This window comes from Littorina saxatilis, linkage group LG12, assembly GCF_037325665.1.
Source record: "Littorina saxatilis isolate snail1 linkage group LG12, US_GU_Lsax_2.0, whole genome shotgun sequence".
Classification (NCBI taxonomy): domain Eukaryota; kingdom Metazoa; phylum Mollusca; class Gastropoda; order Littorinimorpha; family Littorinidae; genus Littorina; species Littorina saxatilis.
In genome coordinates, this window is record NC_090256.1 from 37,657,779 (window position 1) to 37,681,480 (window position 23,702).

Genomic DNA, 23,702 nt, shown 5'->3' on the forward strand with positions numbered 1-23,702 from the left:
TTAATTAAATTCAGTGACGTCCGGTTTTGCCTGATCAGTTTGCCTTGATTTTGTGCTCCATGTCTGTCTGCCTGTGATTGGTTGAAAACATCAGCTGATGCAGATGGCAGTCTGATCTCTACAAAGTTGGTTTAAACTGTGTAGGCTTATTCAATCCTACTGTTTGATGTGTGTTCCTCTGCATGCCACTGGGGTCCTGATTTGGCCTATATGGTCCGCTGGACCCAAAAAGCAACAACTAACTAACTAACTAACTAACTCTGCATGCACTTGTAAATAAGGAGAGAGAGAGAAAGAGTCACTTCTAGTTTTCCCCAATTATAGAATGCTGCCATAGATTTTGAATGTGTAAGAAAAATGTGTTGCAAAAGTTTAACACAGATCATCTGTATGTGTCATGAAGTTAACAAAATAAAGAATTGTTATTTTGCATTACACTGAGCTGCTGATCAGTGAACGACGAAGAAGAAGAAGAAGACTGAGCTGCTGATCAACATTTTTTCTCAGTCATTTTTTCTCTTGTATCAACATAATTGTCATTAGTTCTCTCAGAAGTAAGCTTGTCTATTTGATTCTGTGTATCCATCTTAATTCTCACCCCCACCCCTTCCTCTTTCCCTCTCTCTCTCCTCAATCTCCTCCCTTTTCACGAACTTTAATCAACTTTAAAAGAATATTCTGAAGAAGAAAATGGTTTACACTATGGGGCCAATTGGATTTATACCCAAATAAAAAACCAAAAAAGGCTGGAAAGGTGGAATACTGAAGTATTATTCAATGAGCATTTATCTAATGATTTTAGGAGTCTAGCAGATGGCTGGAAAGCAGTGGGAGTGGCCATGGAACAGGAGGCGGAGCTTCACAAGTAAGTCATTAACTGATGTTTTGGATTTACTCATTGATTATTGATTAGGCAACAACAACAAAAAGAGGTTGTTTGATATGACAAGGCCAAACAAATTAGGGTGGGTAGGTTGCTAACACTTTCTTTCTTCAAGATTAGCCTTTCCCTTTTATTACCCAGGTGTGGGTGTGGCTTTTTATTGGTCACACCTCCTGCAAACTGTGCCTCCTGGATGTCAGAGAAGAGTAGCTTTTCTTGTAATGTCTGCAAAATCAAGTTTAGCTTTTTGGAAGGGTAAAAAAAAGGGTCTCAGGTCGGAACAATTCTAAGGCTAAACCTCTAAGTGGCGAACAGTGGGCCGATACAATTTGGGCTGTTTGCAGAGCAAAAGCTAACGAGACACCAAGCGGCTGGCATGGGGGGAGAGACCTGTTGCTCTGTTGTTTTAACCTGGGGCCTGTCTGTTTGTCCTTGGCTAGTGGTCTTGTTTGACTAAATTCCCGCCACCTTTTAAGGCCCTGGCCAGGAAAGCTTGCTTCCACAAACAGGTCCAGTCTTCTCATCGGTGGCAAACCGCCAGGAAAAGTCAACTTCCTTGAATAGCTCATTACTCCCTCTTTAGTGTGTGGGGTGTTGTACAGGTTTTGTAAAAAATAGTTCGAAAGGTTTGCATGCATGCAGGCACCTGTTGTCAGTCAGCCTACCAGAACTGGGTGATCTGTATAGTCAGTCAGTAGGTCAATCAGTCCGATGGATTGAATGCACATAGACTAACAAGCTTTCGTTGACAGATGTACTGACGACATTGGTTTACTTTCATTGACTTCAACATATTCATTTTAAACCTTGTTCATGATATAATTGTTAAGGCCAAAAAGAAAAATATGTCTGTTTCCGGTAACCCGACCGACCCTATTTTTAAGCGCCGACCCTAAAGGTTTTTTTCGCTTTTCGCACACACACACACACACAAAAAAATGAAGTCAAGTATACTTTATTTAGTTTCAATATATCTAGGTCAAAAACATGTGCTAAATAATTGTAAGTAAACTAAGGAAGCGTTTAAAGAAACAAAACAAACACGTAACAAGACGTTAACAAAACGTAAGAAAAAGGTTTAAAAAAAAAAAATTTAAATTAAAAAATCAAATACTGCTTTATATGTCTTGAACAAGCGAAGACGGCACACAATAACTGGTACACTGGAATCCTGTTGTGTACTTCCGAGCATACATTTGCTTGAAGCTCACAACATGCAGAACACCGCAATAAGCGACTTTGGAATAATAGATTGATGCTTAAGACCAAGAGATTACAATTTACATACGTGTTCATTGTGACCAAAGTTGCATTAAAAAGACATTAAAATGCATGAATATTATTGTACTTTATGTTTGCTAAGAGATTATTCTATATCCAAACTTTCAATACACAGTCAAACCTGTCTATAACGACCACCCATTAGGGACCGACCGCCCCCCGCGGGTTAGGGGGAAGAATTTACCCGATGCTCCCCAGCATGTCGTAAGAGGCGACTAACAGATTCTGTTTCTCCTTTTACCCTTGTTAAGTGTTTCTTGTATAGAATATAGTCAATGTTTGTAAAGATTTTAGTCAAGCAGTATGTAAGAAATGTTAAGTCCTTTGCACTGGAAACTTGCATTCTCCCAGTAAGGTCATATTTTGTACTACGTTGCAAGCCCCTGGAGCAATTTTTTGATTAGTGCTTTTGTGAACAAGAAACAATTAACAAGTGGCTCTATCACATCTCCCCCCTTTCCCCGTCGCGATATAACCTTCGTGGTTGAAAACGACGTTAAACACCAAATAAAGAAAGAAAAGAAAGGGACCGACCAAATGCTGTCGTTTTAGGCAGGTCAGGTTGCCATGGAAAGGTAAATTATATGGAGAAAAAAAAGGCATCAGGAATCCTTTGGGGTGGTGAGTATGGGCAGGTGTTGCTTTCGAGAGGTGGTCGCATGGGCAGATGTCACGAACTGAAAACTCTGTCTGAACAATCCCTCTCAATGCGGTCATGCAATGTGCATGCGCTAACATGGGGAGATTAATCAGGTCGTGAACAACCTAACCCTAACCCTAACCCTAACCCTAACCAATGTTTTTTTCGGTCAAAGGGTCGCATTTTTTAAGTCCAAGATTGGCGCATACGCATGGACAGCATTGAGAGGGATTGTTCAGCAGAGTTTTCAGTTGGTGACACAAGTTCAATTATAACAGAGTTCACAGAAAGTGGATTCTGCTCTACCTCATCCCTACTGCTCCAAATTGCTTCAGGAAGCAAAGATTACATATATACCTGTACAGTCTTAAATTGTTCTAAATTCCTTTGTGTGATGTGTGTAAACCTCTGTGTGTGTGTGTGTCAGGAATCTGGCGGCAGGTCTTCTGGACGAGATGAGCAAGCCCCTCAAGGTCATTGTAGAGACACATGTCAAGGCCAGAAAACCTGTAAGTCTCATTGTCGATCTTTGATGGGTGCAAGGTTGTCGTTTTTCGATCTGCATTATTATTTGATTTGGAATTGTGTACAGAATAATTTATTTATGTATGTTTTTGTGAGGCGCTTAGAACTGTTTTGATTTGCGCCAATATCCTCATTATTATGGGGGGCAGGGAGATAGCTCAGTCTGTAGCGGTGCTGGCTTCTAATCCAGTTTGTCACTATCGGTGCGGGTTTAAATCCCGGGTTCTGCGAGGGATTTACATCCCAGGGTCAACTTTGTGCAGACTCTCCTCAGTGTCCGACCACCCCTTTTGTGCACGCATGCGCACGGTAAAGATCCCAGGTTCACATCGAAAGTCTCAGGGCTTGAAAACATGAACACATGCACGCAGAGAAAAGAAAAACAATGGTTAGCACTGTGCTGTATGGAAGCTCACTTTCCCCAGGAAGAAAGCAACCAGAATTTGCATGTAGATTTCTCATTCTTATGTAGGTTGTACATTTAATTGTTCCATTCTGTATATGTTCTTTTGTAAATTGCCTAGAGCCATAGGTTAAGGCACTTAAAAATGTCCAGTTATTATTATTATTAGTAGTATTATTATTAACCTCACAGGACTGTATGATACGTTATCATCATACTAATCCTTTCCTTATGTTAGACATTCCCAGACAGCAATACGCATAAACGTTTTTCAAATCACGAAAATCTTTGTCATTTTGGCAAAGCATCTAAACAGTTTTAGTTAGCCGCTGTGGCAACTTGCAGCCTTCTTTTGATATACTGTTCTAATTGTTGTTATTTGCTATTTCATGGAATTTCTGTTTTCAGATTGAAGAAACTGTAAACAAGTCTTTCAGGTCATTGCAGGACAAGAGGGTTGAGGAATTCAAGGTAAGATATCTTTCTTGCTGAGACTTCTTATCCTTCTGTCTGTGTGTGTGTGTGTGTGTGTGTGTGTGTGTGTGTGTGTGTGTGTGTGTGTGTGTGTGTATGTGCGTGCATGCGTGCATGCATGCGTGTGTGCGTATGTGTGCATGTGTGCATGCGTGCGTGCGTGCATGTATGCGTGCATGCGTGTGTGTGTGCACATGTGAAATTAGTGCTGAAGTATCGTGCTTTTTGATTCACAGCAGCTCATGGTCTTACCACTTCTAATTTTGTTCTGTAGGCAGAATAGGCAGTATTCTCTCAAAGAATGTACATGTACATTATTTATTATCATGATTACTGGTATTCTGATTTTAGTGGTAATCTGTTTTGAAAGTGACTGTATTTGTACTGTACTGCATCAGTTCTTTTCAATCGTAGATAATTTTGTTTATGGAAACCTGACTGCAGAATATCATTAGAAGGGCTACGTAATTGGTTATTTAGTTTTACAGGAATATTTCATTGGTACATTTTTGTTTTTCAGAGCAAAAAACATTCCTATCAGTGCTGTAAAGAACATGAGAAAGTAGAGGATAGCAAGGAAACGGGCAAAACAAAAGATGTTCCCAAGGTGAGATTTTGACCATCTGTATGTGTGTGTGCATATGTGTGTCTGTGTCTGTGCCTGTGTGTGTGTGAGTGCCAATTAAAGCCTGTATGTGAGCGGCTTATTTTCAAAAACATTTCCTGGCAGATTCAGTCCTTACAGAAGTTAGGTTCACTGTGCTCTAATTAATTTTTTTGAATAACTGAAGATTCCAAACACCACCTTAGAAAACAAGGTCACAAAAGGGAGGAAATAGGAGTGTCTTAGAATGGGTGTTCCACTGTGTCTCATGTACACGAGCAAGTATTTACCATTAGCTTTCACTCACTGTGTTTACAAAATGGTTGTTTCTTCAGCTTGAGAAACGAGCAAAGCAGTTACAATCCCAAGTGAAGAAGGCGGACAAGGATTACACGGAGCAGTGCTACAAGGCAGAGTCAGCGCGGCAAGACTGGGACTTCACTGTGGCTAAGGTGAGTGCATGGTGTTGTGTGTGGAAGTGAAGGCAGAGTCAGCGCGGCAAGACTGGGACTTCACTGTGGCTAAGGTGAGTGCATGGTGTTGTGTGTGGAAGTGAAGGCAGAGTTAGCGCAGCAAGACTGGGACTTCACTGTGGCTAAGGTGAGTGCATGGTGTTCTGTGTGGAAGTGAAGGCAGAGTCAGCGCAGCAAGACTGGGACTTCACTGTGGCTAAGGTGAGTGCATGGTGTTGTGTGTGGAAGTGAAGGCAGAGTCAGCGCGGCAAGACTGGGACTTCACTGTGGCTAAGGTGAATGCATGGTGTTCTGTGTGGAAGTGAAGGCAGAGTTAGCGCAGCAAGACTGGGACTTCACTGTGGCTAAGGTGAGTGCATGGTGTTGTGTGTGGAAGTGAAGGCAGAGTTAGCGCAGCAAGACTGGGACTTCACTGTGGCTAAGGTGAGTGCATGGTGTTGTGTGTGGAAGTGAAGGCAGAGTTAGCGCAGCAAGACTGGGACTTCACTGTGGCTAAGGTGAGTGCATGGTGTTCTGTGTGGAAGTGAAGGCAGAGTCTGCGCAGCAAGACTGGGACTTCACTGTGGCTAAGGTGAGTGCATGGTGTTGTGTGTGGAAGTGAAGGCAGAGTCAGCGCGGCAAGACTGGGACTTCACTGTGGCTAAGGTGAATGCATGGTGTTCTGTGTGGAAGTGAAGGCAGAGTCAGCGTGGCAAGACTGGGACTTCACTGTCACTAAGGTGAGTGCATGGTGTTGTGTGTGGAAGTGAAGGCAGAGTCAGCGAGGCAAGACTGGGACTTCACTGTCACTAAGGTGAGTGCATGGTGTTGTGTGTGGAAGTGAAGGCAGAGTCAGCGCGGCAAGACTGGGACTTCACTGTCACTAAGGTGAGTGCATGGTGTTGTGTGTGGAAGTGAAGGCAGAGTCAGCGCAGCAAGACTGGGACTTCACTGTCACTAAGGTGAGTGCATGGTGTTGTGTGTGGAAGTGAAGGCAGAGTCAGCGCGGCAAGACTGGGACTTCACTGTGGCTAAGGTGAGTGCATGGTGTTGTGTGTGGAAGTGAAGACAGAGTCTGCGCAGCAAGACTGGGACTTCACTGTGGCTAAGGTGAGTGCATGGTGTTGTGTGTGGAAGTGAAGGCAGAGTCAGCGCGGCAAGACTGGGACTTCACTGTCACTAAGGTGAGTGCATGGTGTTGTGTGTGGAAGTGAAGGCAGAGTCAGCGCGGCAAGACTGGGACTTCACTGTGGCTAAGGTGAGTCAGAGTGCATGGTGTTGTGTGTGGAAGTGAAGGCAGAGTCAGCGCGGCAAGACTGGGACTTCACTGTGGCTAAGGTGAATGCATGGTGTTCTGTGTGGAAGTGAAGGCAGAGTTAGCGCAGCAAGACTGGGACTTCACTGTGGCTAAGGTGAGTGCATGGTGTTGTGTGTGGAAGTGAAGGCAGAGTCAGCGCAGCAAGACTGGGACTTCACTGTCACTAAGGTGAGTGCATGGTGTTGTGTGAGACAGGATACCCAAATACAGTGGAACCTGTCTTGGCAACCTTAAATCCAAACATAGATAGACTGCTAACGTTGCAAAATTCGGAATCAAAAATCAGGAATTGTCGGTTATTGGAACGTTTAATTTTTGACAATATAAAACAAAAACATTTTTGATTTTTAATTGTAAGGTTTTTTGTTCCAACAACCTGCAATTCTTGTTTTTTGATTCTGGCTTGGGAACCACCTCTTAATAATGATCACCTGCCAACATTGACCAACCCAAAGGGTCCTTATGAACTAGCTTTGTTTAAAAAAAAATTTTTAAAAATGTAATTCACTTTTCCATAATAGACCACCAGTCTATAACAACCACTCTTGATCAGCCGCTTGGGTGTTCTTTGTTAACAGGTTTTACCGTTTGAAAATGTAGCAAGCAGTGTTCAAATGCAGTGGGAATATAGCTGTATTTGGGGGAGAGAGAGAAAGAGAGAGAGAGAGAGAGAGAGAGAGAGAGAGAGAGAGAGAGAGAGAGAGAGAGAGAGAGAGAGAGAGAGAGAGAGAGAGGAAAAACAAGAGAGAGAGAGAGTGAGAGAGAGAGAGAGAGAGAGATAGGTGGGTGGGTGGGTACATGTACACGCGCATCACTATAGTCTTTGTTGGACGTGCGAGTAACCAATTTCCCCCCACCTGTTTTTTATTTTCGCAAACAATCAGGTAACACTAGTGGACTCAAAGATTAACCTGGCAAGTACCGCATAATTAACTTGCAGCTAAAGATAAATTAAACTTTATACTTTGATTTATAATTTAATTATAATTTATAATTCACTTGATTTAATTAATTAATGTGTTTGTGTGTGTGTGTGTGTGTGTGTGTACAGGCCAGCAACCAGTTGCAGCAGATTGAGGAGGAGAGACTGCGCAGCATGCAGGAGTTTCTCAACAAGTACAACAGTCACATCTCTGTCCTGGCACCAAAACTCACTCAGGTGCCTGAACTTTTCTTTATTACATTACTGGTAACACCCCCCACCCCCTGTTTTAAGACCTCCAAAAACTTGAGAAGAGGGAGGAAGTCTAAAAATGAAGGTAAATTTGCAGAGGCTGTGATGAGAAATATGAAATAGCCATGTACATAATTATTATTTGGAATTTTCTTTTGTTTTTCATGCTTACTTTTGAGTGCCGTGTCTCTGTTCGTGTTGTTGCTTTGTCATCTTCATGTAATTTATGCGTAGGTGTATGAGTGTCCATGAGTTGTTAATGCGAAAGAATGTGTATGAGTCGCCTTGTGGTGAGATATGTGCGCGTTATAAATTCTCGTATTATTATTATTACATATATATTATGGACATGTATGCAAGCAGAAGACCAAGAACGCATGAAAAAGATCATGTAATCCATGTCAGAGTTTGGTGATAGAAGAGCATGGCCTGCTTAAATAGCTAGAAAAAAAACCTTCATACACTTAAAAGCCCACTCATGCCCACCAACGCAGAAGAAGAAGAAGAACCTGAATGTTGATCTGATTTTGCTGTCAGTACTGTGTTTTAGAGAGTTCTGAGTTTTTGCGTAGCAAACCTCTTATTGAGGACAACTGTATGATCGTGTGCCAGTTTGGGTTGTTTTGTTCGCTGAATGCTTCATAAGGGATGGGATGCACTTGAATTACACACCAGTTTGTAGCTTGCTTTGATGGATGATTTCTCATTCTTTTTATTCATTTGTTGATTTATTGATTGGTTGATTTATTGGTTGATTTATTTTATTTATTACATATTTTTACATTTGGTCAAGTTTTGACTACCGTACTTTCCGGGTGACAAGGCGCTTCGTTATACAAGACGCACCCCCTTCTTTTTAAAAAAAATTGTAATCCAGTCACCCATTGGACGCAGGGGGCCGATAGGGCGCACCAAAATGACCCAGTTTTTGCCATGAGAGGTGGTTCCCCTGTCATATCTGAGAGAGGAAACACTTCCTGCACCGGGGTCAGTGACCGACTTTAACTGAGTGAAAATATGTGTGCTCTGTGTGTGCGGCCAGATCAAAGGCATTGTGATAGCTGGGTGGCCTTGTTTATAGACACGACCTTCTTCCCAGGGGTCAATGACCCAGTTTTTGCCATGAGAGGTGGTTCCCCTGTCATATCTGAGAGAGGAAACACTTCCTGCACCGGGGTCAGTGACCGGTCAGTGACCGAGTTTAACAGAGTGGAAATCTGTGTGTGCGGCCAGATCAAAGGCAGGGCAGTACCTAGTAGCTGAAACATGCATTATCACAAGTTGTTTGACTGGTACTCAAGCGGTCTCTTTGATTTTTTTCGTATTTCATACACGGATTAGGCGCTTCGTTATACAAGACGCAGGGGTCGAACTCGAGGAAAAAAGTCGCGCCTTATGACCCGGAAAGTACGGTAAATGTTTTAACGTAGAGGGGGGAATCGAGACGAGGGTCGTGGTGTATGTGTGTGTGTGTGTGTGTGTGTGTCTGTCTGTCTGTCTGTCTGTCTGTCTGTCTGTCTGTGTGTGTGTGTAGAGCGATTCAGACTAAACTACTGGGCCGATCTTTATGAAATTTGACATGAGAGTTCCTGGGTATGATATCCCCGGAGGTTTTTTTCATTTTTTTCGATAAATACATTTGATGACGTCATATCTGTCTTTTTGTAAAAGTTGAGGCGGCACGGTCACACCCGCATTTTTCAATTAAATTGATTGAAATTTTGGCAAAGCAATCTTCGACGAAGGCCGGGGTTTGGTATTGCATTTCAGCTTGGTGGCTTAAAAACTAATGAGTGAGTTTGGTCATTAAAAATCGGAAACTTGTAATTAAAATTATTTTTTTATTAAACGATCCAAAAACAATTTCATCTTATTCTTCGTCATTTTCTGATTCCAAAAACATATACATATGTTATATTTGGATTAAAAACAAGCTCTGAAAATTAAAAATATAAAAATTATGATCAAAATTAAATTTCCGAAATCGTTTTAAAAACTATTTCATCTTATTCCTTGTCGGTTCCTGATTCCAAAAACATATAAATATGATATGTTTGGATTAAAAACACGCTCAGAAAGTTAAAACGAAGAGAGGTACAGTAAAGCGTGCTATGAAGCACAGCGCAATCGCTACCGCGCCAAACAGGCTCGTCACTTTCACTGCCTTTTGCACTAGCGGCGGACTACGTTCAGTTTCATTCTGTGAGTTCCACAGCTTGACTAAATGTAGTAATTTCGCCTTACGCGACTTGTTTATTTTGTATTTATTTATGGACTTTGTTGTGTATTTATTTATTTGTTTGTTTATTTATTCATTTGTCAACTTATTTATTTTTGCCGGGTGAGTGGTGCACCGTACGCCGGCTTCGCCGGGTACCCGGCTTTGCCGGGTGAGTGGTGCACCTTACGCCGGCTTTGCCGGGTACCCGGCTTAGCCGGGTGAGTGGCGCACCGTACGCGATTGACGCCACATGAAGGAAGGGAGATAAACGCGCAAAACACTGGAGAAGATAAGGAGCGTTGTGGACAGTGACCTTCTAAAAATAGTAACGGGAATATGGATTGAGCGTTGTGGACAGTCACCTTCTAAAAATAGTAACGAGAATATGGATTGACGCCACACGAAGGAAGGGAGATAAACGCTAAACACTGGAGAAGATAAGGAAGAGTTACTGGGAATGGATGAACAAACCAAAATCGGTTCAGCGCTGCGCGCTGAGAGCACGTGTTGAAAATTTTCATCGACCAGATTATGTCCGGGGTGTACCTGAATATGCCCACCAAATTTGGAGCAGATCCATCGAGAACTTTGGCCGTGCATCGCGAACACACACACACACACAAACACACGCGCACACGCACGCATGCACGAACGCATGCACGCACGCACGCACGCACGCACGCACGCACGCACGCACGCACGCACGCACGCACGCACGCACGCACGCACGCACGCACGCACGCACGCACGCACGCACGCACGCACGCACGCACGCACGCACACACACACACACACACACACACACACACACACACACACACACACACACACACACAAAAGTCGTATATATATATATATAGATTCATTTATTAATTAACTCATTTACTGATTGCAGGCTCATGATCGGCTGAACGAAGCTGTGATATCGGTGGACTTGCAGAAAGACATTCACACGGTGATCGCTCAGAAAGGGGTGCAGGCACCAAAGTTACCAGAGCAGATTCTTATCGACTGCAGTGTAAGTTTGTGGAGTTAACTATTGTATGATTGTGTTTTCTGGTCTGTGTGCGTGAAGTACACCTGCTTTCAGAGAGTTTATTTATAAGACATGCAGGTGATGCGAGTGACTGTGACAGAGATTATTCCATTGATAATAACAATAACAGCACTTTATTGTCCATTCAAATATTACATAAAAATGGAAAATTTTCTTCGGCACACCCTGCCTGCCTGTAAACGTTTATAACAACAATTGTATAGGACAACGCACATAAAACATAAAACATAGGTTCACGTATGTAGTAACATGTACAATGGGCGGATTTGGGGGGAATTTCAAAGATCCAGATATTCTGGGTATCATCATTATTTCAGATATTGTGTGTGTGTGTGTGTGTGTGTGTGTGTGTGTGTGTGGGGGGGGCTGAGTAAAGGTTGAACCTGCCCTTGCGACCACCTCTTGATGACGACCTCCTGCCCATGACAACCACCCAAAGAAACCCAGACGAGGTTGTTTGTTACGTATTTCACCTTTTCATAACAACCTGTCTATTAGGAACACTTGCGGTTGTTCCCTTGGGTGGTTGGTTCTTATGGACAAGTTTGACCGTATATGGTGTTTTGAAAAGATTATTGACTCAGCTTTTCCCATTGCAGGCAGAAGATACACAATTCAGCATGAACATGGAACGGCGGAAGGAGAAGCTAAAAAACTATCTCCTCTTCATTCATCAGCATATAGAGAAGGAGAAAAAAGGGAAGGATGGTGAGTGGTGGTTATAAACCTTCTTTTTCTACTGTCCACTCTTTTTTGTTGAGAATGATGTCTTGTTGTATTTCGGTAATGGTGAGAAGAAGTTTTTTTTTCTGATGCGGTGAAATTTGTTTCAAATCCTACAATCTGTGACTTACCATTTTTCAGAAACATGTTTTGTTTTTTAATTTTGTCTTCATTCTTTCTTAGAACTTACACTGCCTGTCTTTTCAGACCAATTTTGTGTACAGTGTTGGAGTTCTGAAATCAGAGTGAACACTATTATTTTCAAGAAAGAGAATGCTGTGATGGACTTTTTTCTCTCATTTCTTTGAAAAGAGAAGAGGATGAACTGCACACAATCTCTTCTATCATGTTTTCCTTTGGTTTGAAAACAATGAAGACAAATTTTGTTTTGTTTTGCAATGACAAAAGTAACTGTTTAGGAACTGTTGAAACTCCCTCAAAATCATGGTGGTATGCATGGAAAGGAGGTATAACAAAATCAAGAAAGGTAAAGTTTATGGAACGTTTAATTGGAGACAAAGGGGAAACATTGACAAGAACTTGGACCTAGTGTATTGGTCTTTGAAGTGGACACACAAGAAACACTACAGAATCGTAATCGAGAGGTTGCGTGTTCGACCCTGGGTCAGGCCGCTATTTTCTCCCCCCTTTCCTAACCTAGGTGGTGGGTTCAAGTGCTAGTCTTTCGGATGAGACGAAAAACCGAGGTCCCTTCGTGTACACTACATTGGGGTGTGCACGTTAAAGATCCCACGATTGACAAAAGGGTCTTTCCTGGCAAAATTGTATAGGCATAGATAAAAATTGTCCACCAAATACCCGTGTGACTTGGAATAACAGGCCGTAAAAAGTAAATATTCGCCGCAATGGCTTGAGATTTACTGGCCGATGTGAATGCGTGATGTATTGTGTAAAAAATTCCATCTCACACGGCAGAAATTAATATGTAAATCGCCGTGAGCTCTTGTGAGAAGGGGCGATTAATAAATGTCCATTATTATTATTATTATTATTAGAAACAAAATACAATGGTGAATGCTACTGTCACTTATTTCTTAAAAGGAGATGTTGCGCTGTATTGTATTTCCATTTAAAAAAAAAAAGACAGCTTGAAATGGCAACTGGTTTGACATATGTGCCTTTGTGTGTGTGTACAGGTGTTCAAAAGTTGGTGGAGGTATACAAAGACAAACCCAACTTTGCTGATGCAGAGGCTCAGGAAGACACAAGGCAGAGGCTACATGGGGTGAGTCAAAGCTTGCTTGCTTGCTGGCTTGCTTGATTGATTGATTGACTGGGTGAACGAGTGAGTGAGTGATCAAGTGAGCCATCGAATGGTTGTTTGGCAAATTGCTTCCTTGCTTCCTTGCTTAGTTGATTGAATGATTGATTGTCTGAGTGGTTTGTTCATTCATTTATTTATATATTGATTGATTAGGACTATTTTATTTGTTCGATTGATCAACTTTTGATCTGCTTGCATGCAATCGCTTATTTTTGGAGATTTCTGCGATGACAAAATCTCCTAGACGTACTTCTGATTAAAACTGAAGGCCTTCCTTAATTGAGCCTGAAAATTCAGTGCCAAAGCTTCGTGCAGCAGGCTCGTGAAGCAGGCTCGTGAAGTAGAATTTTCCTCATCAATATCTGGCTTAGCACAGTTTTTATGAAAAATGACACAACAGTTTTGTGCACAGCCGCTGTGCTGACACAGTGTGTTTGCTTTTCTGTGTAAATGCTGGCTCGACACATCATGCTTTGTAGTAAATTGTTGTCTACGTTTAATGCTGACATCAATGTGTGCACATCTTTTTTTTGCAGACAATGTTCATGCTGAACTTTCTGGAGGCCAGCCATTTCAAGATCAACAAGTGTCTGTGTAAACTGGAGGGTCGGGCGTTACCGCAGCATCCCTTTGATCAGTACATCACGTCCACCAGAGACAAGCAGGTCAGTGTATCCCTTTGAACAGTACATCACTTCCACCAGAGACAAGCAGGTCAGTGTATCCCTTTGAACAGTACATCACTTCCACCAGAGACAAGCAGGTCAGTGTATCCCTTTGAACAGTACATCACTTCCACCAGAGACAAGCAGGTCAGTGTATCCCTTTGAACAGTACATCACGTCCACCAGAGACAAGCAGGTCAGTGTATCCCTTTGAACAGTACATCACGTCCACCAGAGACAGGCAGGGCAGTGTATCCCTTTGAACAGTACATCACGTCCACCAGAGACAGGCAGGTCAGTGTATCCCTTTGAACAGTACATCACGTCCACCAGAGACAAGCAGGTCAGTGTATCCCTTTGAACAGTACATCACGTCCACCAGAGACAAGCAGGTCAGTGTATCCCTTTGAACAGTACATCACGTCCACCAGAGACAGGCAGGTCAGTGTATCCCTTTGAACAGTACATCACGTCCACCAGAGACAGGCAGGTCAGTGTATCCCTTTGAACAGTACATCACTTCCACCAGAGACAAGCAGGTCAGTGTATCCCTTTGAACAGTACATCACGTCCACCAGAGACAAGCAGGTCAGTGTATCCCTTTGAACAGTACATCACGTCCACCAGAGACAGGCAGGTCAGTGTATCCCTTTGAACAGTACATCACGTCCACCAGAGACAAGCAGGTCAGCGTATCCCTTTGAACAGTACATCACTTCCACCAGAGACAGGCAGGTCAGTGTATCCCTTTGAATAGTACATCACGTCCACCAGAGACAAGCAGGTCAGTGTGTCCCTTTGAACAGTACATCACGTCCACCAGAGACAAGCAGGTCAGTGTATCCCTTTGAACAGTACATCACGTCCACCAGAGACAGGCAGGTCAGTGTATCCCTTTGAACAGTACATCACTTCCACCAGAGACAGGCAGGTCAGTGTATCCCTTTGAACAGTACATCACGTCCACCGGAGACAAGCAGGTCAGTGTATCCCTTTGAACAGTACATCACGTCCACCAGAGACAAGCAGGTCAGTGTATCCCTTTGAACAGTACATCACGTCCACCAGAGACAAGCAGGTCAGTGTATCCCTTTGAACAGTACATCACGTCCACCAGAGACAGGCAGGGCAGTGTATCCCTTTGAACAGTACATCACTTCCACCAGAGACAAGCAGGTCAGTGTATCCCTTTGAACAGTACATCACGTCCACCAGAGACAAGCAGGTCAGTGTATCCCTTTGAACAGTACATCACGTCCACCAGAGACAAGCAGGTCAGCGTATCCCTTTGAACAGTACATCACTTCCACCAGAGACAGGCAGGTCAGTGTATCCCTTTGAATAGTACATCACGTCCACCAGAGACAAGCAGGTCAGTGTGTCCCTTTGAACAGTACATCACGTCCACCAGAGACAGGCAGGTCAGTGTATCCCTTTGAACAGTACATCACTTCCACCAGAGACAGGCAGGTCAGTGTATCCCTTTGAACAGTACATCACATCCACCAGAGACAAGCAGGTCAGTGTATCCCTTTGAACAGTACATCACGTCCACCAGAGACAAGCGGGTCAGTGTATCCCTTTGAACAGTACATCACGTCCACCAGAGACAAGCAGGTCAGTGTATCCCTTTGAACAGTACATCACGTCCACCAGAGACAGGCAGGTCAGTGTATCCCTTTGAACAGTACATCACGTCCACCAGAGACAAGCAGGTCAGTGTATCCCTTTGTACAGTACATCACGTCCACCAGAGACAAGCAGGTCAGTGCATGGGTGGGATTTGTGAGCAGACCCACATAAACACGCTCTTTCTCTTAATCTGAAACTTGTGAAATAGCCCAGTTTTGTTGTCCAGGTTACAGACATTTTCTTAGCTTCAGTGAGCTTCTCAGGAGGGTGGCACGTCCCAGTAAGCTTTTTCATTTCTAATTCAGTCCCTGTAAAATTGCCATTTTTGAGCTCCAGTGGGCTTCTCTTGGCGGGTGTGCCCCAGTGAGCTCTTTTAATTTCTACCCCAGTCCCATCTGTGGTAGTGTCATTTTTCAGATCCATGCAAGGCTTGTTCTATTTATCATTAGTGTACTTTTTTAGACGTTAGTTCATACTTCAAACCCCTGATATGATACTGGAGGCCTGAAAATACATTGTCACAGATCTGTGATGTAATAGAGACTTCAGTCATACAATCATTTGAGTATTCTCAAAATGGGAGGGAAGTACATGAAAGATAACATCCATACTTTTGCTCTAACAGCAGGCACTGTGACATTTTGAGAATGCTGAGATGATTGCACAGCTTAAGTTCACATAAACTCTATGAAAAATCAGTGCATTTCCAACCCTCCAATATCTTTAAGCACAGGAGAAGAGATATTGGATTTACCTTATGTAACACTACACTATACGGTTGTTCACATTTTTTCTCTTCTTTCATTATCATGCCCTGAGATTACCTGTAAACTTGAATGGATAATGAGCAACAGATAAATGTTCACTGTGTTTGTGTTTCAATTTCAGAACTATATTGTGAGCACGTTGAAGTTACCGCTACACATTGCGCTGGATGACAATGCAGATTACACCAACTACAACCTTCCCAACGACTACTACATGGAACTAGCCGCAGCTGACGACGAATTTGGTGAGAGTGAGTGTTATTGTTCCAGAATTTAGTACATTTATACGGACATGAGATGTTTTTAATGAAAATTTACAATTTGTCTTACATTTCAAAGCCTAAACTAAAGTTTGTGTGTGCGATTATGGTCAGTCAAAAGCAGCACTAAAAAGTACATGTGGGTCTTATCCACAGTTTTGCTCGCTATTTGTAACGTCAATGAACAGGAGGATTTAAGTATACTTGTAGGAGCACTTATAAAAGTAGATTCTACCACCCTAAATCATTTGTCTCAGTGATTCGAGACTGCACAAACGTCATTCTGTTTTTGTTCCCGGTAACGATTAAACGTCAGTGCTAGTGGTTTCACAAGGTGCATACATGTAGTTGCAGTTCCAGGGGCTGCATCCGTGGAGTTATGGATTTAGATGTAGATAGGATCTAACTTTTGAGGAATAGACAATGTTTGGAAATAACTCTTTGGGGTTTGTATGGGTTGTGAAAGAGTGAGGCAAACTTTCCCACGTGACGTTATATACCAGTAACTAGAGAGGGGTGATTGTGAAGGACAAGGAGCAGGTGTGGAACATTTGCCTCAAAAGCAAGAGTATTCACTCGAACAAACCCAACGTCTAGTAAGTTAAAGAGTTTGAGAAAAATGTCTTTTGGTTTGCAGACGAATTTGATGACTTACCATCACCCATGGGCAAGTGTAAGGCTCTGTATGACTATGACGCCAACCAGGGGGATGAGCTCTCCCTTAAAAAAGGTGAGAAGATGACACACATGCTCACCTGTACACCTGCCACACCTGAACACCTGTCACACCTGTATGCCTGCCACACCTGAACACCTGTCAACTTGTACAATTTTGGTGTACTTTTTTTCTCTCATTCTTTTGAATTTTTCTTCTTTGTCAAAGAATACTGTAACACTGGCCACAGAAGCATATCAAGAAAATCTATTCTGCAAGTGAAAATTATGATTTGGAGAATGTGTTAATTTTAACCCCAGATGAGGAATTATTGATACGTACTGCATTTCGGTAAGGGTAGTGATAAGTATAAGAATTATTTTTTTACTTCCTTGAATTTTAACTTCTTCTGCTGTCACATATTTTAGGTTCCCTTTCCAACTTTTTGTTACTCGTTGCAGGTGATACAATTGTGGTTTACGACAAGCTGGGAGATGGTTGGTGGTCGGGTGAAATCAACGGACGCAATGGCATTTTTCCTTCCACCTACGTTCAGGAGGTGGAATGATGCGTTTCTTCAACTTTTGTACAGTTCTTACTTCTCCTAGAAAAAAAGCAGTGCTTTCATTTCTTTCACCAGTGAACATTGTGTAGAATGGTCTACGACTTGACATCAGCATCATTTTGATTCTCTTCTATGAATCGACGATGTTTGGAAATAACTCTGTCAAATTTGTAGGGGTTGTTGAAGAGTTGCTTTCCCTTGTTTTCTTAGAAATACTGGCCCTTGTCTCAGTGTTTCTGTGGAAAAGCAAGGAAAACAAGAGAAAGCAATTCTTCTACATCTTATTAGAACCCAACAGTTATTTCTGGAATTCATCTATTCGTCATCAATTTCATCACAATGGAAAGGGTGTCTGCTAGAGACTTGTGTTTTTGATTCACAGGTTCTGTGCTGAATTTGCGTAAATGTGTTATGTTTGGCATAATCAAAGAATTTACATCAGTGTACATGTTTTTATCAAAACCATTCAAATCAATGCTTTCTTTATGGACAATGTTGGTTTTTAAGGTGTTAACTTACCTCAGTGTTTTGCCATGAATGTCATATGGTTGTGCAGTTTGTATTAGACTTTTGTTTTTCATTATTTTGTCACAAAAATGATTTGCTTCCAAATAAGAGCATATTCTGGATTTCCTTGTATTATCGTTCAAAGAGAAAAACAACACCAGAAGATCTAAAAAAAAAAAAAATATTGACATTAATTTGTCAAAATAAACACCAATTTCCAAACGGAAGAGAGCCAACCAAAAATTATGTTAAATTCTCTTCAGAGATAAAGATCTGAAAACCCAGCAAGATTAATGATTTCTGGATTCTTTTTGGTTTTGAACTTTTTATCAGCCATAGCAGAGTTTCTACACAATCTTGAGGAAGACAACAAAAAAGAGCAACAAAAATCAGACATTAGACAGCTTTGAACATCTCTGCGCAATTCTTGCATGTCTTTTGGGTTTGAAAATGGGTGGTTTGTGTGGGGGAGGGGAGGGAAGGGGAGAGAATTAAGAGGAGACTGTAAGAAGATGGAACGTACTTTGAGAGAAATGGTATAACTTAAATGATTCAGTTTAGAACTCAGCATAATAAATTTAACTTGTGTATATTCAACAGTGATATGCACAGATTACTGGCTGGTGAAATGTTTTTACTCTTGCCACGTTTTCTGTGCTTGCTTGATTCTGTTGTGTGCTCTGCAGATACTTGTACTTGTGTTAACAAACTAGGGCTACCAATCTTTTTTTGGTTAGAAGCGACAAAATTGGCCCTTTTTTGTGATAGTTATACATGTATCTCAACACAGGTATTTTGCTGGATTATAATAGTGATCAGAAGTGTTGGTCAAATCAACAGATTTTGGTTTGCTTGTTTTAAAAGTGAATCTAAGTGTGTGGTGCACAGAATTTGGACTTCTTGTTGATAAGGAGAGAGTTAACAGCTGCTTTTATTTTCAATGTATCCAGCATTTTTTGTTGGTACTTTTTCAATAATTTTGTTTTGAATTTGTTGTTGCAATCTCAACTCCATGAAAAAAAGTTTATTTTGATCTTTTGTAGCATTTCTACCGCTAAACACTGTACCATCTTTTGCTTGTTTTTAATCCCTGAATTCTTCTTTGTCTGAGAACATCTGAGTACATCTCTTGTGTAGGTATATGTTGGAGAGGGGAAGCATTTCAACACAGAAATACTGTGATATTGTAGAGAAGTAGCATCCATGTGTTTTGTACATTTTGTAATCTTAAAGGCTTTTGTTTGAAACTTGTTTGGCTTGTACATACAACTAACTGCCTGTGTGTGTGTGTATTGTGAATAATGTTGTAAATCAAGAACCCTTTGTTTTGTACACTACATAGTGCTATTTACTTTGCATAGGATAATGAAGGGTCTGTCCGTGAATATTGTATTTGCTTTACGCCCCTTCCCAACCCAAAACACCCTCTACCCCACGCCCCCTCCCCCCCTCCAAATAAAAGTGCTGGGCATTAATTTTCATGGCTGTTCTGTGATTGAACTCTGACTCTAGGCTCCTGATATTAATTTGACATGAAGTGCATCTGAAGTGGAATAGCTACAGTTGTACCTCCATGAATTTTAATTGCAACACAGTTTGTTTTTTCATCACATCTTTAATTTTGTCGTTGTTGTCACAGATGCATTTGCAAGGGAAAGGATGTTTTGCTTGTATGCATATGGCATGTGAACACATGCATGCTACCCCCTCCCCCCAACACATACATACAAATGCAACCCCCCTTTCTCTCCCCCCTCCCCCCCCCCCAAATCTTTTGGTGCTTGCTACAGCTTTTTACCCGCAAGCGTCAGAAAGTTAACAGCAACAGTTGCTGAAAGTTTATGAGCAAGGTGTTTATTAGTCCCATTTTTCTTACGCTTTCTTTTCATTCGATCATGCTTTGGTCCTGGATCATTTGAGCGGGTGTTAAGAGCTGAGATGCAGATGTAAAAATATTTGGTTTTTTTACCAACTTTTTTTTAAACATTTATATTATCTGTTTATCTCCTATCATCAATTGTTCTTTGTAGTGCTTGGTATTTTACTGAAATCTGTTTCTGTCCCATCAAAAGATGTTTTCTCTCACCTCTATTTTGCTAGTGTTTTTTTATTTTTTATAATTTGTTTGTTTTGGAGATATGAACAATTGCTTGTTAGTTAACATTCATTTATTTTGCACATTAAAACAGCTAAATGTACATAGAAAACTTGCTCACTGTGTTAGCCTGTACTCATACATCCTTGTTCTACATAGAGTAGCAATGATGGTGCAATCTCTTCATTTTGTTAATTTGTTTGTGTCCGCTGCTAAAACTTGTGTATATTGGCATACTATTACGATGTCTTTTTCTTGTGTGTGTGTTTGTGTGTGAGAGATAGTGTGTGTGTGTGTGTGTGTGAGTGTGTGTGAGAGTGTGTGAGAGTGTGTGTGTGAGAGAGAGAGAGAGAGAGAGAGAGAGAGAGAGAGAGAGAGAGAGAGAGAGAGAGAGAGAGAGAGAGAGAGAGAGAGAGAGAGAGAGAGAGAGAGAGAGAGAGAGAGAGAGAGAGAGAGAGAGAGAGAGAGAGAGAGAGAGAGAACATGTTTGTGTGTGTGTGTGTTTGTGCACCTTAGAAGACTGTCAACAATCAAACCAAAGCCACAGAATGTTGACTGGACAGAATATGATGGCTGAATTAAGAGGTGAACATAACATTTTTGTTTTGGATTGTTTTCCTTTTCAATACATATCTCGCTTTCTTTTCAAAAAGGGCAGTAGATGTATCAAGTTTTCCCAACTGAAAGTTAAAGGCCAGGAATTCAAGCCATTGGGGTCTTTTTGACGAATTTATCTTTGCATAGGGCTACATTAATTTGTCTGCTGTTATGTTGCACTAAACAGGGTTGTGACAAAATTTACTCCAAATGTCCACCGTATATATAAAAGCTATTAGAAAAAACAACTATGTATGCAAGTCTTCTTGTCGTTCGCCTATTTATGTATGTCCTTTTCTGATTTAATTTTTGTTCGGTCATAAAAACAACAATTTGACACTTCAGCGCTGAGTGAGAGGCGAGAGAGATGTGAGCAAGACTGTTATTACCGTGTTAATGTGTTTCATACTACAATTTTGTACAAACTGTCACATACTTTTGAACCAAACAACAGTACAAATCAAAGAACTGTAAGCATTATGATGTAAAGATTTTGTTACTGTATTTTTCATAAGCTGTAAGCTTGTGTAGGTTTGTCTTGCTTTGTATCGGTGTTTTAAATGTTTGTCTCTTTCGAGTTAACTTTTTGTTCAGCTGCGTGAAAATGTGCTTGTAGTACAGTCTTTATGTATAGTTACATGATGGAATATGATATAATATATGCAAGTCTTATAGATACATTCATTAAAGTAACAGAAGAAATTGATCTTTTGTCTGTGGTTTATTTGATTTCTCTATCATAGTTAAATGTAAAGACCTGGGACAGATCAAATATCTAAACATCACAGAAAAGGCAATACAATATATCTCTTAGCACCTAAGCACATGTGCACATACATACACCCAGACACTCGCACAAACAGACACTCAAACGTAAAGAAAAAGTGCAGTAGTAACATGACTAAAATACAAATTTGAGTTAAACGGGAAACAAATATATAAAAAAGTTATCTATTTGGAAGAGACGTGAATCTGCACAAGTTTTGGGCATGTATAACATGTTTCTAAACATACATTTCAAAGTAAAAATGATCCCTTTGCTGAAAGCCCTTCATTCAATGAAAATGCTGAAATTAACATGATCAAAAAGCAGTATTCACTTTTACTTCCTACAATATTATGTGTGTGTGTATGTGTGTGCACACACAAATTTATGACTACAAAGGAATCTTTCAGAAGATAAAAATGAATTTAACATGGACATAACAAAAGTTGGCCCTTTGCCTTCAGAATAACCGAAAAAGCAGAAACTTGCTGCCCATAAAAATGAAATGTGCTGTATGTTATTATAAAACAAGAAACACAGAATTTCTCGTTGTATATGAAAATCAGACTTAATAGTAAAGGTAAAAAACAAAACAGTCTGCCTATTTTTGTACACAATCTGCTAAACCTTTTGCAGCCACAATCAATGACAGAAAATGTTTGAAATAGGGAAGTCAGCCTTCTGAAATATAGAGAACAGTATTTGAGAGTTCTTCCAAACCAATCTCCTTGCACTTGAGAGAATTTTGAGCATTGAAATGAATAAACAACTTTAATCCTCTTAAAAATAGCTGGTTGCCTTCAGTAATGAAAGTTTATATGCTATGTTATCAAAAGTATAAGAAACATAAAGTTTATAAAAGTGAACATCTTGTTTATGCACATTTCATTCTGGTTATGCATGTTATGAAGTCCATTCACTATAACATTGGAAGTAAAAGTAACAAAACATTACAAGTTTATAAAAGTAAACAATGCGTTTATGCGCATAATATTCTGCTTATTCACAACCTTTTACTCATGTAATCAAATCTTTAATGGTGTGTATTAATATGAATTATCACAAAAGATTAAATGCTTTACTATTTATTTATTTATTAAGGAGATTTCTATAGCGCATAACTAAAAGCACTATGCGCTTTACAATATCACTAGGTATAAGCACACGCAAACATACTCTGATTAAATAGAACTTAGCCTAACAAGACAATACTAAGAACACTAAACATTTGAGTTCATACAAAAATAGAGAATTAAATTAAATACTGGACAAACGATTAAAAAAGCTTAAGGCCTACACCGACTACAGTGGACTATTTCAAATACAAAAATTTAGTTAACTATAAAAGGCAGTGCATAAAACTCCATAATCCTAAAAAGAACAACAATACAGTAGTGTATTAGTAAATAGAAACATGATTATACATGTGTTAAACAAACAGTGACACTTTTTCTGTATATGGAACAAGGGACTGCAAGTGCAAAGAACGAGAACAAGAGAACAGTGAAAATGCTCTCACCAGAAACAAACACCAATACACACAAAAATAACCGGTTTCGACGGATGTTGTCTTCAGCCAACAAGTCCATGTATTATAAAATAAAATTAAAATAAAACAAGTATAATATATTAGCTCTCCTTTTATTTTATTATACTTGTTGACTGAATAAGACATTCAATTATAATGTTTTACGCCCTGACGTTAAAACCATTAGGGGCATGTTTCCGGTAGAATTCCTGACTAAAGATGAGATACACAGCTGTTTGAGTGTTACGGTGTAATCCGCCACCTGCACTTATGACAGAATGTCGCTGAGGTCTTGTACGTGCCACTGGGGTGACATGGGGGTGGGACATAGATACCCTCTCTGAGTTTGCACATAGAGTTGACCCTTGTCTGTCCCGGCCTTAATTCGAACCCGTGACTCTAGGATCACAAGTCTGGTGCTCTACCAACTGAGCTACCGGCCCGGCCCTCCAAGAAGACATTCATCAAAAAACGGCTCTTTTCTGCATGCTGGTGGGTTTTTTCCTGGTGAGAACATTTTCATTGTTATCTTGTTCCCTTTTCCTTTACACAAAGTGGCTGCCCCGACTGTGAGTAAATTACTAACAGTCACAGGCACAGGCAAATAACAACAAAGCAATGATGT

At 40.8% G+C, this 23,702-nt stretch overlaps 1 protein-coding gene across 1 annotated transcript in view; it reads left to right on the forward strand.

Annotated features, from left to right (window-relative positions):
* The window catches only part of LOC138981857 (nostrin-like), a gene marked incomplete at its 5' end in the record, with an annotated part of 33,728 nt that extends 12,239 nt beyond the window's left edge, over window positions 1–21,489 (forward strand). The window contains 13 exon segments of the mRNA XM_070354971.1: window positions 803–865; window positions 3,232–3,313; window positions 4,141–4,203; window positions 4,727–4,813; window positions 5,146–5,262; window positions 7,632–7,739; window positions 10,871–10,993; window positions 11,632–11,740; window positions 12,913–13,001; window positions 13,577–13,705; window positions 16,226–16,355; window positions 17,002–17,094; window positions 17,481–21,489. Of these exon segments, the coding sequence (XP_070211072.1) occupies window positions 803–865; window positions 3,232–3,313; window positions 4,141–4,203; window positions 4,727–4,813; window positions 5,146–5,262; window positions 7,632–7,739; window positions 10,871–10,993; window positions 11,632–11,740; window positions 12,913–13,001; window positions 13,577–13,705; window positions 16,226–16,355; window positions 17,002–17,094; window positions 17,481–17,587 (1,300 nt within the window).
* Between the last annotated feature and the right edge of the window lie 2,213 nt (window positions 21,490–23,702).